Source organism: Gorilla gorilla, chromosome 3 (assembly GCF_029281585.2).
Source record: "Gorilla gorilla gorilla isolate KB3781 chromosome 3, NHGRI_mGorGor1-v2.1_pri, whole genome shotgun sequence".
Classification (NCBI taxonomy): Eukaryota; Metazoa; Chordata; class Mammalia; order Primates; family Hominidae; genus Gorilla; species Gorilla gorilla.
In genome coordinates this window covers 46852048-46869592 of record NC_073227.2, presented here as the reverse complement: position 1 = coordinate 46869592, position 17545 = coordinate 46852048, and the positions used below count along the sequence as shown (strand labels likewise).

Genomic DNA, 17545 nt, shown 5'->3' with positions numbered 1-17545 from the left:
TATTTTAGCTCCCACAGACGAGTGCGAACACACATTTGCCTTTCTGTGCCTGGCTTATTTTGCTAATGTAATGACCTCCAGGTCCATCCATATTGCTGCAAATGACAGGATTTAATTATTTTTAATGGCTGAATGGTATTCCATTGTGTATATATATCACATTTTATTTATCCATTCATCTGCTGATGGACTCTTAGGTTGATTCCATATTTTGGCTATTGCGGATAGTGCTGCAATCAATATGGAGGTGCAGGTATCCTTTTGATACACTGATTTCAGTCTTTTAGATAAACATCCAGAAGTGGGGTTGCTGAATTGTATGTTAGTTCTATTTTTAGTTTTTTGAGACAGCTCTGTACTGTTCTCCATAATGGCTGTACTAATTTACATTCCCACCAACAGTGTATAAGAGTTCCCTTTTCTCTGCACTCCCACCAGCATTTGCTATTTATTGTCTTTTTGATGACAGCCATTTAAACTAGAATGAGATGATATCTCATTGTGGTTTTGATTTGCACTTCCCTGATGATTCATGGTGAGCATTTTTTTCATATAACTGTTGGCCATTTCTACGTCTTCTTTTGAGAAATGTCTATTCAAATCTTATGCCTACTTTTTCATAGGATTATTATTATTTTTGCTGTTGAGTTGTTTGAGTTCTTTGTATATTGTGGCTATTAGCCTTTATTGGATGAATAGTTTGCAAATATTTTCGCCCATTTAACCCTGTTATCTATTCACCCTGTTGATTGTTTCCTGTGCTGTGTAGAAGTTTTTAGTTTAATGTAGTCCCATTTGTCTATTTATGTTTTCATTGCCTGTACTTTTGAAATTTTAGCCATAAGATCTTTTCCTAGACCAATGTCCTCAAGCATTTCTTCTGTTTTCTCTTAGTAGTTTTATACTTTCAAGTCTTCCATTTAAGTCTTTAATCCATTTTGAATTGATTTTTTGTATATGGTGAGAGATAGGGGTCTAGTTTCATTCTTATACATATGAGTGAATACAAAGCCAGCACCATTTATTGAAGAGAGTGGCCTTTCCCCAATGTATGTTGTTGGCACCTTTGTTGAAAATTGATTGGCTGTAAATATGTGGATTAATTTCTGGGTTCTGTATTCTGTTCTATTGGTCTATGTATCTGTTTTTGTACCAATACCATGCTACTTTTGCTTTGCAGTATTGTTTGAAGTAGTGTGATCCCTTCAGCTTTGCCCTTTTTCCTCGGTATTGATTTGGCTATTTGGGGTGTTTTCTGGTTCCATATGAATTTTGAGATTATTTTTTATATTTCTGTAAATAATATCATTGGTATTTTGATAGGGATTGCATTGGATCTGTAGATTGCTTTGAGTAGTGTGGTCATTTTAACAATATTAATTCTTCCAATCCATGAACATGGGATGTGTTTCCATTTTTTTGTGTTCTCAATTTCTTTCATCAGTATTTTGTAGTTTTTGTTGTAGGGGCCTTTTGCCTTCTTGATTAAGTTTATTCCTAGGTATTGTAATTGTCTTGTAGCTATGCAAATAGGATTGCTTTCTCGATTTCTTTCTTTCTTTTTTTTTTTCTGAGACTGAGTCTCACTCTGTCACACAGTCTGGAGTGCAGTGGCACAATCTCAGCTCACTACAACCTCTGCCTCCCAGGTTCAAGTGATTCTCATGCCTCGGCCTCCTGAGTAGCTGGGATTCCAGGTGCCTGCCAACACACCTGGCTAATTTTTTGTATTTTTAGTAGAGATAAGGTTTCACCATGTTGGCCAGGCTTGTCTTGAACTCCTGACCTCAGGTGATCTGCCCACCTCAGCCTCCCAAAGTTCTGGGATTACAGGTGTGAGTCACCACACCCAGCCCTTGTCTGGTTTTGGTATCAGGAAAAAGCTGGCTTTGTAGAATGAGTTAGGAGGAATACCTTCATCTTAAATTTTTTTGAATAGTTTGAGAAAACTTTGTGTTAATTATTTGTTAAAAGTTTTGTATAATTCAGCAGTAAAGCCATCCAGTCCTGAGATTTTCTTTGTTGGGAAATGTTTTATTACTGATTCAAATGTATTACTTATTATTGGTCTGTTCAGATTTTTCTATTTCTTCCAGGCTCAAATTTGGTAGGTTGTATGTATCCAGAAATTTATACGTTTCCTGTAGGGTTTCCAATTTGTTAACATATAGGTGTTCATAATTGTCTCCAATGATCTTTTATATTTCTGTGGTATCAGTTGTAATGTCTCCTTTTTTATTTCTGATTTTATTTATTTTGGTTTTCTTTCTTTTCTTGTCTTGGTTAGTCTAGGTAAAGGTTTATTGATTTTGTTTATCTTTTCAAAAAACAATTTTTTTGTTTTATTGATCTTTTCTATTTTTAAATATCTCTTTTGCTTAGTTCTCTGAGCTTTAGTATTTCTTTCCTTCTCCTAACACTTGAAAGTGTTTGTTCTTGCTTTTCTATTTGTTCTTGCTTCCTTGAGGTTCATTGTTAGGTTGTTTATTTAAAATCTTTCTACTTTTTTGATGTAGGCATTTATTGCTATAAATTTCCATCTTAGCACTGTTTTTGCTGTGTCTCCTAGGTTTTGGTGTGCTGTATTTGCATTTTAACTTTTTTCAAGAAATTTTTTTACCTCCTATTTAATTTCTTCATTCACCCAGTGGTTGTTCAGGAGCATGTTGTTTAATTTCCATGTATTTATACAGTTTCCAAAGTTCATCTTGTTATTGATTTTATTCCATTTTATTCCATGTAGTTTTATTCCATTGTGATCTGAGAAAATACTTGATATGATTTCAATTTTTAAAACTTTTGTTGAAACTTGTTTTGTGGCCTAAGATATGGTCTATTCTGGACAATGTTCCATGCACTGATGAGAAGAATGTGTACCCTGCAGCTATCAGATGAAATGTTCTGTAAATATCTGTTAGGTCCATTTTGTCTAAAGTGCAGTTTAAATCCAACGTTTCTTTGCTGATATTCTGTCTAAATGATCTGTTCAATGCTGAGAGTGGGATGTTGAAGTTCCCAACCATTATTGTATTGGAGTCTATCTCTCTCTTTTGATCTAATAATATTTGCTTTATATATCTGGATGTTCCTGTGTGGGGCACATATATACTTAGAATTGTTATATCCTTTTGATGAATTGATCCCTTTAACATTATATAATGGCTTTTTTGTCTTTTTTAATAGTTTTATACTTAAAGTCTGTTTTATCTGATAAGTATAGCTATTCTTGGTTGCTTTTGGTTTCCATTGGCAGGGAATATCTTTTTCCTTTCCTTCAATTTCAGTCTATATGCGTCTTTGAAGGTGAAGTGAGTGCCTTGTAGGCAGCATATAGTTGGGTAAGTAAAAAAATCTATTCAGCTAGTTTATATCTTTTAAGTGAGGAAGTTAATCTTTTTACATTCAAGGTTATCATGGATAGGTAACGACTTATTTCTGTCATTTGGCTTATTGTTTTCTGGTTGTTTTGTATATCCTTTGTTCCTTTCTTCCTCTCATTGTTTATCATTGAACTTTGGTGGTTTTCTGTAGTAGTAACTTCAGCTCTTTTCTCTTTCATTTATGTATTTGTTCTACTAGTGAGTTTTATACTTTCATGTGTTTTCATAGTGGTAGATATAATCTTTTCACTTCCAGATGTTCTACTCTCTTAAGTATTTCTTGTAGGGCTCGTCTAGTGGTGATGAATTCCCTCAGTTGTCGCTTGTCTGGGAAAGAATATTTCTTCTTCATTATGGAAGGACAGCTGTGGTGGGTATAGTCTTCTTGGCTGACAGTTTCTTCTTTCAGCACTTTGAGTATATTATCCCATTCTCTCCTGGCCTATAGTTTCTGCTGAAAAATCTGTTAATCTGATGGGGAGTCTCTTCTATATGACTTGACTTTTTTTATTCCTTGCTGTTTTTAGGATTCTCTCTTAGTCTTCAACTTTTGAGAGTTTGACTGTGATCTTCCTCAGAGAGAACATTTTTGAATTAAATCTACTTGGGAATTTTTAAGCTTCTTGTATCTGGATGTCTATACCTTTTGCAAGACCTGGGAAGTTTTTAGCTATTATTTCATTAAACATATTTTCTATCCCTTTGCTCAACTCTTCTCCTTCTGGAACTCCCAAAATGTGAATTTTGTTTGCTTAATGGTGTCCCATAGGCTTTCCTTATTCTTTTTTTTCCTTTTTTTTTTTTTTTTTGCCTCACTGGGTTATTTCAAAAGACCTGTCTTCCAGTTCAGAAATTCTTTCTTTTGCTCAATCTAGTCTATTGTTTTTTGATTATATATATATATATATATTTTTTTTTTTTTTTTTTTTTTTTTTTTTTTTGAGCTGGAGTTTTGCTCTTGTCACCCAGGCTGGAACATAGTGGTGCAATCTCAGCTCATTGCAACCTCTGCCTCCTGGGTTCAAGCAATTCTCATGCCTCAGCCTCACAAGTAGCTGGGATTACAGGTGTCTGCCACCACGCCCAACTAATTTTTGTAATTTTTTTTTTTTTTTTTAGTACAGATAGGGTTTCACCATTTTGGCCAGGCTGGTCTCAAACTCCTGACCTCAGGTGATCCACCCACCTCGGCCTCCCAAAGTACTGGGATTACAGATGTGAGCCACTGCACCCGGCCTAGCCTATTGTTTGTACAAGCTCTTGATTATATTTTTTTACTTCATTTATTGACTTCTGTAGTTCCAAGATTCCTGTTTTGTTCTATTTTTAATATCTATTTCTTTGTTGAATTTCTGACTCAGATCATAAATTGTTTTTCTGATTTCTTTTATTATTTATCTATGCTCTCTTGTAACTCACTGAGTTTCTTTAGTATCATTATTTTGAATTACTTTTCAGGCATTTCATAGATTTTCTTTTTTTTGGGATCTGTTATTAGAGAATTATTGTGTTCCTTTGGAAGCTTCATGTTTCCTTGCACTTTTGTATTTCTTGTGTCCTTATGTTGATATCTATGGATCTCATGTAATAGCTGCTGCTTCCAATTTTATGGATTGGCTTTGATAGGGAAAGACTTTTGCCTCTAGGTGTTTTTATAGTGTTAGTTGAGTATAGGGTGCTTTGGCTTTGATTCTGAGTGGGCACAGCAGTGTAGTTTCTGTATGACTTCTTCAGCTGTCATCAGTGTCAGTGGCATTTGGGTTCCTCAGTGGCTTAGGTTGCAGTTGTTAGCAGACGCTATGGCAAGGCTTTGCTGGGGATGGGGACACCAGGCAGGCCTGTTATCAGGCACCAGTGGTGGCAGCAGTGGCCTAGGCTTGCCAGTTCTCAGGCCCCTGTGTGAAGTATGTGGGCACTGGTGGTGATGGGTCCTTGAGCCTCCAGGAGATTTAGTTGGATGCTTGCAGTGGCAGTAATGGACCAAGTGGGAGGGCAGGTTCTTGGGCCCCTGCACAATTTGTGTGGCATCAACTGTAGCAGTAGCAAAAGTGGACCAACCCTCTGGCCCCCAAGTGGTAGGCACAGGCAGCAGCAGTGGCAGCAGCAGGCTGGGCAAGCCAGTCCCCAGGACCCCATGTGGCATGCATGGATGAGTGTTGGCCATGGCAGTGGCAGGCAGGCACTAGCAGCAAAGGGCATGGTGGACCTGTCCTCAGGCCCCTTGGAGGCATGTGTAGATGTGTCGTAGTCCTGCTGCTAGGGAAGGTGGGGTTGCTGTAAGTGGTGGTGGCCCTGGGCAGGTAGCTCTGAGGCTCTGGGGAATGCACACTTTGACTCCCTTTGTCCTAGGGAGAGCCACTAGGTGCACTGTGCTTCCTGTTTCCTGGGATGCGGGGCATTGCATGGGCTAGAGTGCTGGCTACCTAGCTGCACTGCTGGTCTTAGCTGGCATTACAATGCTGTAGCCCTCTAGGTGGACGTAGGAGAATATCAGTGGGGCTTCAGGGGTATGGAGATTCAGGGTTGTTGGGCCCCAGAACAGGATGTGTATGGTGATGGCTAGGCTCTTAAAAGAGCCTTATGCTAAAGCTGTTTGTGTCTCAGGGTATGGGGTATGTGGGACCCAATGTGAAGTCCCATTGTGGAACAATGCCATTGCATATATTCCAGACAGCCCCAGGGCATGTGAAGGCCAAGGAGCTAGCTCATGGCTAGGATTACAGGAGTCCATAGTGGAAACATTGACCTCTGAAGATCTCTCAGTTAAACTTTCCCTGGAATGGGAAGTCCTCCTGGTTCTGAGCTAGTCCCAGCTGGGCTGGCTGCTTCACTTCCCTCTTCTCCCATGCCTCAGAGGTGCACTGTCACTTCTCCACTGAATTCCAGTGTTCTCTCTTAGATGCTCATTCAATGTGTGATTATCTGCTCACTGTTTTGGTCCTTCTTTGCAGAGGGGGTGAGGGCTAGGTGCCTCTATTCAGCCATTTTAATGCTTCTCCAGCTCATTTTTTAATTGTTCAATAGTATTTTATTGTGTGAATGTACCAGTTTGTTAATATTTTTAGCTATTGAGGGATATCTTGTTGCTTCCAATGTTTGACAGTTATGAATAAAGCTTCTATAAACATCCACATGGAGGCTTTTATGTGGACATAAATTTTCAGTTCTTTTGGTTAAATACCCAGGAATGTGATTTGCTGGATCGTGTGATAAGACTATGCTTAGTTTTATAAGAAACTGCGTTCCATAGTGGCTGCACCATTTTGCATTCCCACAAGCAGTGAAAGAGAGTTCTTGTTGCTCCACATCCTCACCAACATTTGATGTTGTTTTTGGATTTTACCCATTCTCATAAGTGTAATGTAATTTCATTGCTGTATTAATCTGCAAAACCATGATGAAATATGATGTCAAATAGCTATGTATATGTGTATTTGCTCTTTACATATCTTCTTTGGTGAGGTGTCTGTTTAGATTTTTGTGCCCATTTAAAAACTAGGTTGTTTGCTTTCTTATTGTGGAGCTTAAGAGTTCTTTGCATAGTTTGGATACAAGTCCCTATCATATATGTGTTTTGCAAATATCTTCTCTCAGTCTGTGGTTTGTCTTTTTCACTCTCTTGCAGTGTCTTTTGCAAAGCAAAAATTTTAATTTTAATGAAGTCCAACTTAACAGTGTTTTCTTTCTTGGATTATGTTTTTGATGCATATCTAAAAAGTCATCACCAAATCCAAAGTCACCTAGATTTTCTCCTATGTTATCTTCTGGAAATTTTATAGTTTTGCATTATACATTTAGGTCTATGGTTAATTTTGAGCTGATTTTTGTGAAAACTGTAAGGTCTGCGTCTAAATTCTTTCTCTTCTTCTTTTTTTTTTTGGCATGTGGAGGTCTAATTGTTCCAGCACCATTTGTTGAAAAGACTATCCATTCTCCACTGAGTTGCCTTTGCTCGTTTGTCAAACAGCAGTTGATTATTTTTTTGTGGGTCTATTTCTAAGCTCTGTATTCTGGTCATTTGACCTATTTGTCTATTCTTTCACCAAAACCACACTGCCTTGATTGCTGTAGCTTTGTAGCAAGTCTCAATGTTAGGTGGTGTCAGTTATCTGACTTTGTTCTTTTAATTTCTTTTTTTTTCTTCCTGTGAATGAACAATACTTTCTTGTTTCTTTGCATGGCTAATTTTTTTAAACAAATAAATTAGAGATTCCTTTAATGCCAAGTTACACAATCAAAAAGACAACAATCTCTTTCCATTTGCTTTTTGCAAGGTTTGTGTTATTTCAGGGCAAGACGCAGAGCAAGTCCACTGGCAAATGTGGGGGCTAGTGATTATTTTGTTTTGATTTTTGTTTTTTTAAATCAGACATTTTAAACACTACAATGAGGTAACTCTAGAAATCAAATTCTGTCCCCCTTTCCCAGAGGTGTTTTATTTATTTATTTATTTATTTTGACAGGGTCTCATTCTGTCACCCAGGCTGGAGTGCAGTGGTGTAATCATAGCTCATTGGAGCCTCGACTTCCTCGGCCCCAAACAATCCTCCCACCTCAGCCTCCCAAGTAGCTGGGACTATAGGCACACACCACCATGCCCAGCTAAGTTTTGTATTTTTTGTAGAGATGGAGTTTCACTATGTTGCGCAGGCTGGCTTTGAACTCCTGGACTCAAGCAATCCACCTGCCTTGCCCTCCCCAAGTTCTGGGACTATAGGCTTAAGCCACTGTGCCTGGCCTTCCTTTCCCAGGGTGTATTGCTTCTTGTGGCTTACAGTTGCTTGTTTAATGACTTTTCTAAATAATTTTTATAAAGATTATTCTTTGTCATGTGTGGCTATTACATTTTCTGTCCAGTTAGCTTAGTGGTCAGCCAGTGACTTGAGATTTCTTTAAACATCTGGAGCAAAAACAAAAACCAAATAAAATAGCAAAAGCAAAAACAGAAACATCCCTGATCTTTGCAGGTTGGCTGTGTTGGATCACTTTCTCAATGCTTAGCCAGTCTATTCACAGCTCTGCCTTAGCCTTCACTTTCTGCATGCATGGAAGCTAAAGATGAGCCAGAGGTGAAGTTTAGGATTTTCTCAGGTCTCCTCTGAACATGCGTCCAGGCTTGGGCGCATGGGTGGACCTCTAGACTCCCTGGTATATACAGAGATTTCCTCAGCCTTTTTTCTCCCACATATCTTTTTCCATATATCTTTGCATATTTCCCAGACTTTTTGTTGTGTCTGCTGCTTGCCCCCTCTGTTAGCCCTTGCTCAGGTGGCTGCAGCTAGTATATTTGCCTTTACTTGTTTACAGCAAACACCAGCCAGAAGGCTGTTCCAGCCCTGAGAAAGTTCTAAGGTGTACAAAACAAAGGCAAGCCCCTGAGTGTGAATCCCTCAGGCAGCAACCAGACAGGTCAAAACACACAACCATAATTCTTTCATAACAAGACCTATATTGCCCCTTCTGGCATGAGCAAGCTATATAACTGGTTATAAAAAGTATTATATTAAATTATGGGGACAGAAACGACTCTACTAGTGAATGAAGAAATCATTTAGATTTTATGGTTAGTAAGTGGAGGTTTGAGAGTAACCATCCGATCTTTATTAATCTTAGTGTATATTATATTTCTAGAATTTGGACTCATATCAAGATGCTCTGAAGAAGAACAACCCTTTAGGATAGCCACTGCAACATCATGACCAAAGACAAAGAACCTATTGTTAAAAGCTCCCATTTTGTTTGCCTTATGATCATAATAGTTGGAACCAGAATCCAGTTCTCCGACGGAAATGAATTTGCAGTAGACAAGTCAAAAAGAGGTCTTATTCATGTTCCAAAAGACCTACCGCTGAAAACCAAAGTCTTAGATATGTCTCAGAACTACATAGCTGAGCTTCAGGTCTCTGACATGAGCTTTCTATCAGAGTTGAAAGTTTTGAGACTTTCCCATAACAGAATCCAGCTACTTGATTTAAGTGTTTTCAAGTTCAACCAGGATTTAGAATATTTGGATTTATCTCATAATCAGTTGCAAAAGATATCCTGCCATCCTATTGTGAGTTTCAGGCATTTAGATCTCTCATTCAATGATTTCAAGGCCCTGCCCATCTGTAAGGAATTTGGCAACTTGTCACAACTGAATTTCCTGGGATTGAGTGCTATGAAGCTGCAAAAATTAGATTTGCTGCCAATTGCTCACTTGCATCTAAGTTATATCCTTCTGGATTTAAGAAATTATTATATAAAAGAAAATGAGACAGAAAGTCTACAAATTCTGAATGCAAAAACCCTTCACCTTGTTTTTCACCCAACTAGTTTATTCGCTATCCAAGTGAACATATCAGTTAATACTTTAGGGTGCTTACAACTGACTAATATTAAATTGAATGATGACAACTGTCAAGTTTTCATTAAATTTTTATCAGAACTCACCAGAGGTCCAACCTTACTGAATTTTACCCTCAACCACATAGAAACAACTTGGAAATGCCTGGTCAGAGTCTTCCAATTTCTTTGGCCCAAACCTGTGGAATATCTCAATATTTACAATTTAACAATAATTGAAAGCATTCGTGAAGAAGATTTTACTTATTCTAAAACGACATTGAAAGCATTGACCATAGAACATATCACGAACCAAGTTTTTCTGTTTTCACAGACAGCGTTGTACACCGTGTTTTCTGAGATGAACATTATGATGTTAACCATTTCAGATACACCTTTTATACACATGCTGTGTCCTCATGCACCAAGCACATTCAAGTTTTTGAACTTTACCCAGAACGTTTTCACAGATAGTATTTTTGAAAAATGTTCCACGTTAGTTAAATTGGAGACACTTATCTTACAAAAGAATGGATTAAAAGACCTTTTCAAAGTAGGTCTCATGACTAAGGATATGCCTTCTTTGGAAATACTGGATGTTAGCTGGAATTCTTTGGAATCTGGTAGACATAAGGAAAACTGCACTTGGGTTGAGAGTATAGTGGTGTTAAATTTGTCTTCAAATATGCTTACTGACTCTGTTTTCAGATGTTTACCTCCCAGGATCAAGGTACTTGATCTTCACAGCAATAAAATAAAGAGCATTCCTAAACAAGTCGTAAAACTGGAAGCTTTGCAAGAACTCAATGTTGCTTTCAATTCTTTAACTGACCTTCCTGGATGTGGCAGCTTTAGCAGCCTTTCTGTATTGATCATTGATCACAATTCAGTTTCCCACCCATCAGCTGATTTCTTCCAGAGCTGCCAGAAGATGAGGTCAATAAAAGCAGGGGACAATCCATTCCAATGTACCTGTGAGCTAAGAGAATTTGTCAAAAATATAGACCAAGTATCAAGTGAAGTGGTAGAGGGCTGGCTTGATTCTTATAAGTGTGACTACCCAGAAAGTTATAGAGGAACCCTACTAAAGGACTTTCACATGTCTGAATTATCCTGCAACATAACTCTGCTGATCGTCACCATCGGTGCCACCATGCTGGTGTTGGCTGTGACTGTGACCTCCCTCTGCATCTACTTGGATCTGCCCTGGTATCTCAGGATGGTGTGCCAGTGGACCCAGACTCGGCGCAGGGCCAGGAACATACCCTTAGAAGAACTCCAAAGAAATCTCCAGTTTCATGCTTTTATTTCATATAGTGAACATGATTCTGCCTGGGTGAAAAGTGAATTGGTACCTTACCTAGAAAAAGAAGATATACAGATTTGTCTGCATGAGAGAAACTTTGTCCCTGGCAAGAGCATTGTGGAAAATATCATCAACTGCATTGAGAAGAGTTACAAGTCCATCTTTGTTTTGTCTCCCAACTTTGTCCAGAGTGAGTGGTGCCATTACGAACTCTATTTTGCCCATCACAATCTCTTTCATGAAGGATCTAATAACTTAATCCTCATCTTACTGGAACCCATTCCACAGAACAGCATTCCCAACAAGTACCACAAGCTGAAGGCTCTCATGACGCAGCGGACTTATTTGCAGTGGCCCAAAGAGAAAAGCAAACGTGGGCTCTTTTGGGCTAACATTAGAGCCGCTTTTAATATGAAATTAACACTAGTCACTGAAAACAATGATGTGAAATCTTAAAAAAATTTAGGAAATTCAACTTAAGAAACTATTATTTACTTGGATGATGGTGAATAATACAGTCGTAAGTAACTGTCTGGAGGTGCCTCCATTATCCTCATGCCTTCAGGAAAGACTTAACAAAAACAATGTTTCATCTGGGGAACTGGGCTAGGCGGTGAGGTGGTACTCAACCTGCCAGTTAGAGACAGGCCAGTCTCTTCTGGTTTAATCATTATGTTTCAAATTGAAACAGTCTCTTTTGAGTAAATGCTCAGTTTTTCAGCTCCTCTCCACTCTGCTTTCCCAAACGGATTCTGTTGTGAGCAAGAGTTTATATGGCTTCATGGTAGCAAGGGAACAGCCAACTTCAGCATCATATGCACCAGTCCTCAGAGTGCCCTGTGAATCATATTGGTCTTTGGGTCAGTGTCATCATTCTCTTCAAGTCTGGGGCTTGGGGAAAAAATTAGATCAGCTACGGCATATAAAAAAGTCTTTTGTTTCACATATGTGTAATAGCTTATTTAATTTTTTATCCTGCTACACAAATATGTAATTAACCAATGAGGACTCATGACTTGATAGTGTATGTATGTAAAGGGATATATGGACTTAATCATAAGCTGTTGAGGTGAAAGACGTGGATTCACCTGCTTTCCAAGAAAACTCAGGGCCAAATTTATTTGCAACTGGATATTGAATGGGACTTTTCTGGTTGTCTTAGAATTCTGGCTAAAGGCTCAAAGCTGACAAAAGACAGTAACTGCACCAACATGATACTAGACACAGCCAGTCTGGACTTATCAAAAGAGCAGAAAGAGACCAATGACTCCCAGTCCGTATTATCCATCTCTAGAAGACTAGAGTCAAAAGCGTAATTAAAGAGTCATTAAGCGGAGGTTCTAGGCCATAGGGAGATTGCTTTGAATTTCTTGCAGACAAGTGTGAGGGACTCAGCACGGTAGAAGGTAGCCTGGCATCCCACTCCAAGACTGAAAGCTTGCAGAGTAACAGGAGCACACAGGTTCAGTGCAGCAGATGTGGTGTGGCTTGAGAATTCTTGGAAGAGCTTGATGAGTGTTTGCTGGAGTTTGGGATGAGGGTGGGCACTGGGAACACAGAGACTGGTAAATAGTGTTTGGCAAATACAAGTGCTTGATGAATATTTGTTGAATGAATAGATGAGTTCTTCCCCCCTGGGGAATTCAGAAGGTGAAAGGTTGGCTTGAGCAACCCAAAATGGCAGGATGAGAGAAGAGAAGCACTGATAGCAACCTGCCCTTCCATTATTGACATGGTAAAAGGATGTGAATTTCTTCACATGGCTTTGACTATGGAAGAGTAGCTGGGCTTGCGTTGTCATGATGGGATATCAGCCAATAGGGTAGCCTGTTGTGCAAAGAAACTATAGCAGTAAGAGGACACGGGGTTAGGCAGAAGAGGGGTTTGGGGTGGAGGTTGCTGCAAGAGGTCAGCCAGATAATGTGGCCCTGCATCATGGAACTGTGCAATGTGGGGTACACTCAAGGCCCTCCAATAACTCACAGATGTGCCCTATGAAAAAGCCAGCATTTGGACTCTGCCATAGCAGCTGTCAGGAACATGCTGGCCTGTCTGCCTTATTCAGTAGTTAACTACAGGAAGATCTGCTCCTCTTTGTGTAATACCCTCTTCCCTTGCAATGGCATAGGGACATCTAGAATATAGAGAAGACAGAGACAATGGAGGAAGAGTAAAGAAACTGACTATATGCCTTCTTTATTTCACTGCAAGGAAGGCCAAGCAGATTTTTGAATGAGGTGTGAGATTGCTGTTAAATTGGACTGGCCTGGACATTTTAACCCCTAAAATAGAGGTGCAATGACTAAAATGAGATTTGTCACTAAAATTTATGGTATCTGCCCAAGATTCAGGAATGATGATGGGAGGAGATCCAACAGAACTTTGTTGTAAGGCAATGGTTAAGGAAAAATGAAGCCCTTGCTTTCTGGACTTAGTTCATTCAATAAACCAGTTTCGGCCAGGCACGTTGGCTCACATCTATAATCCCAGTACTGTGGGAGGCTGAGGCAGGTGGATCACTTGAGGTCAGGAGGTCAAGACCAGCCTGGCCAACATGGGGAAACCGTGTCTGTACTAAAAATACAAAAATTAGCCGGGTGTGGTGGTGTGCACCTGTAGTCCCAGCTACTCGGGAGGCTGAGGCAGAAGAATCACTTGAACCTGGGAGACAGAGGCTGTAGTGAGCTGAGATAGCAGCACTGCACGCCACCCTGGGCAACAGAGTGAGACTCCATCTCAAAAAAATTAAAAGAAAAAAAATCTGGTTTCATAATAGCTGTAACGAAATAAGCCTTAATGATATTTTATTAGCATCATCTTCTGTCTGCATTAGCCCTTCCTTGCTCTTCAGGAGAACAACATTTGTTTTCCTCCCTAGGCTCTATCCCAAACGGCACATTCTTCCACAACCCCTGTTGAACAGATTCGTTAAACTGTTGCCTAATCTAAAAACAATAAAAACAATACACAACCACAATAACAACAACAACAAAACTGCCACAGATTCTAAATAATCAGATCTTTTTAAATGGTATCAATGTTTCCCACAAAATATTGTTGACATTGAAAATATAGAATTTCAGCATTAATTTTTTTAAACCTACATCCCCTCGGCAGAGGCGCCTCCCTGCATCCCAGTGGAAAGTAGGGTCCTCACAGTCCTCTCCGTCACATTCTTCCCATTTCTTTTCTTCACAGAACACATCACTGTCTAAAATTATCTTGTTTGCTTAGTTGCTTACTCGTCTTCTTTTTCTCTCCTCTAAAGTCTAAGCTCCAGGAAAAAGGGAGACTTCTCCACCTGTTCCCTGCCTCTGCCCGGTGCCGAGGGGACACTGTGCACCCCATTGTAGATGCGCAGTAAAAACTCGTGGGATGAGCAAATGACTCTGAAACGGTCCCATGCAGGAAATGTCCATGAAGTCCTGGATTTTATCTAAAAAGCCCAGGCAGGCGGGGGCGGCGGGGCTACAGTTCCACGCTGAGCTGCCTCCTGGCCGCTCGTCCCCGCCACAGTACCTGGGCGGCCCGGGCGCCTGATCTTGGCCGTGGACACCTTCGCGGTGCGCGCTGCTCCTCCCCATCCGCCACTGGAAGATGCTGGGGCGACGCGGCTCCAGGTTTAGCAGGACACTGAGAAAAAGGAATGGCTGCCTTTCGGAGGCTGGGTGAGCCCTTCCCTGTGCCTCACTTGCCCACCCCACAGCGGCCCTGCAGCTCGTCCTACGGGGCCGTTGCCCGGTAGGACGCGCGCTTTTGTTTTGAGGGTCATGCATCTTCCCTGCCGTCGTTTTTGGGAGGTTGAAAAATTGATCCAGAAAGACCTAAAACAAAAAACAAAGAAACAGGAAAGCAAAAAGGAGGCAAAACAAAACAAAAATCCATACAAATAAAGTATCTCTTGCATCCATGTTTGTGCTATTCCTCCTCATTCCCCCATCCAATGCCACAATTTGGTAGGTTTGCCTCAACACGTTTTCAGTTCTTAACATTGTGATGAGAATAAACAGTAGATCCCATAGTAAGATGACCTGTTAAAAGGAATGGGGCATGGCAAAGATGAGCTTGGATGAGGAAAGGTGTCAGTCCGTTTGTGCTGCTGTAACTAAGTTCTGAGATGTGTGTTGTTAGGTAATTTTGCCTTTGGTTGAACATCATAGAGTGCACTCACACAGACATAGATGGCATAGCTTACTCCCACCTAGGCTTATGGTATAGCCTGTTGCTTCTAGGTGATTGTAACACAATGCTAAGTATTTGTGTATCCAAACATATCTAAACATAGCAAGGGTGTGGTAAAAATATGGTAAAAAAGATAAAAAATGGTACACTTGTATAGGGCACTGATGTGGGTTGGCTGTGCCCCCACCCAAATCTCATCTTGAATTCCCACGTGTTGTGGGAGGGACCCAGTGGGAGGTGATTGCATCATGGAGGCGGGTCTTTTCCTGTGCTGTTCTCCTGTTAGCGAATGGGTCTCATGAAATCTGATGGTTCTTTAAGGGGGAGTTTCCCTGCACAACTTCTCTGTCTTCCCTGCTGACGTATAAGATGTGACTTGCTCCTCCTTGCCTTCTGCCATGATTGTGAGGCTTCACCAGCTCTGTGGAACTGTAAGTCCAATAAACCTCTTTCTGTTGTAAATTGCACAGTCTCAGATATGTCTTTATCAGCAGCGTGAAAATGAACGAATACAGGCACTTACCATAAATGGAGCTTGCAGGATTGGAAGTTGCTCTGGGTGAGTCAGTGAGTGAGTGAGTGGTGAGTGAATGTGAAGGCCTAGGACATTACCATATCCTACTGTGGACTTTACCATGTCCCACTGTGGACTTTATAAGTCCCATTGTACATATAGGCCACACAAAAATTATTAAATTTGTTTTCTTTCTTTAGTAAGAAAAAGTATTAAAATTGTTATCTTTCTTTAGTAAGAAATTAGCCTTAGCTTATTGTAATGTTTTTACTTTATCAACTTTTTGCTTTAAAAAAATTTTTTGGCTCTTTAATAATAACACTTAGCTTAAAACACACACACATTCTACAGCTATATAAAAATATTTTCCTTCTTTATATCTTTATTTTTTTCTATTTTTAAAATTTTTTATTTTTATTTTTCACTTTTTAAACTTTTCTGTTAAAAACTGAGACACACACACAGACACACACACACTAGCCTAGGCCTACTCATAGGGTCATTATCAATATCACTGTCTTCTACCTCTACCTCTTGTTCCGTTGGAAGGTCTTTAGGGGCAATAACATGCGTGAAGCCATCATCTCCTATAACAACAATGCCTTCTTCTGGAAAACCTCCTGAAGGACCTGCTTGAGGATTTTTATAGTTAGCTTTTAAAAAAGTAAGTAGGAGCACACTCTAAAATAATGATTAAAATTATAGTCTACTAGATACAGAAACCAGTAACATAGTTGCTCATTATCAGTATCAAGTATTATGAACTGTACGTAATTGTATGTGCTGTGCTTTTATATGACTGTCAGTGTCGTATGCTTGTTTACAGCAGCATCACCACAAACGTGAGTAATACATTGCACTGCAATGTTACTAGGCCATAGGAATTTTTCATCTCCATTATTATCTTATAGGGCCATGACTGTTGAGTGAAATATTGTTATGCACTGCATGACTGTACCATAAATTGAGTAGCTTATAAACAATGGAAATTTATGGCTTATAGTTCTGGAGGCTGTAATGTCCAGGGTCAGGCTGCTGACAGATTTGGTGCCTGGCGAGGGCCCACTTCCTGCTTCATAGATGGCTTGTCTTTTCACTGTATCCTCACCTGGGGGAGGGCACTAATGCTATTCATGAAGGCTCCACATTCATGACCTAATTGTCTCCCAACATCCCCAACTCTTAATACAGCTCTTTCTCCATATCCACAGGGGATTGGTTCCAGGAGCCCTGTAGATTCCAAAGTCTGTGAATGCTCAAGTCCCTTATGTAAAATGGCATACTTCCAACCTGAGCATCATAGTGAGACCCCACCTCCTCAAAAAAAATACATGCCTGGCGGCACATGCCTGTAGTCCCAACTACTCAGGAGGCTGAGGTGGGAGGATTGTTTGAGCCCAGGAATTCCAGGCTACGGTGAGCTATGATCATGCCATTGCACTATAGCCTGGGCAACAGAGCAAGACACTGACTCTGAAAAAAAAAGTGTACTATTTACATATAACCTATGTACATCCTCTCATATACTTAAATCATCTCTAGATTTCTTACAATACCTAATACAATGTAAATGTTATGTAAATGTTATGTAGTTGTTAAACTGTATGGTCTTTTATTTTTATTATTTTGTATTATTGTATTGTTATTATTTATTTATTCATTTATTGAATATTTTCAATCCATGGTTGTTTGAATCTATGGATGTGGAACCCATGGATATGAAGGACTGACTGTATTATCCCCTTGAGGGTTAGGATTTCACCATATGAATTTTGGGAGGACACAAACATCCAGACCATAGTAAAAGAGATAAGAAACCTAGGTTAGTGACCAGGGAGG

At 39.8% G+C, this 17545-nt stretch overlaps 1 protein-coding gene across 4 annotated transcripts in view; it reads left to right on the top strand.

Annotated features, from left to right (window-relative positions):
- Positions 1 to 11953, top strand: part of TLR6 (toll like receptor 6) — a 43518-nt gene extending 31565 nt beyond the window's left edge. For 3 of the 4 annotated variants that reach the window (XM_055384023.2, XM_063704849.1, XM_063704847.1), the window contains exon 2: positions 9012 to 11953. In XM_055384023.2, the coding sequence (XP_055239998.2) occupies positions 9076 to 11466 (2391 nt within the window). In that variant the 5' untranslated portion in view covers positions 9012 to 9075 and the 3' untranslated portion in view covers positions 11467 to 11953. Of the gene's footprint in view, positions 1 to 9011 lie in introns of those variants that run through there. The other variant, NM_001279638.1, reaches the window with a different exon arrangement.
- The last annotated feature ends 5592 nt before the right edge of the window (positions 11954 to 17545 follow it).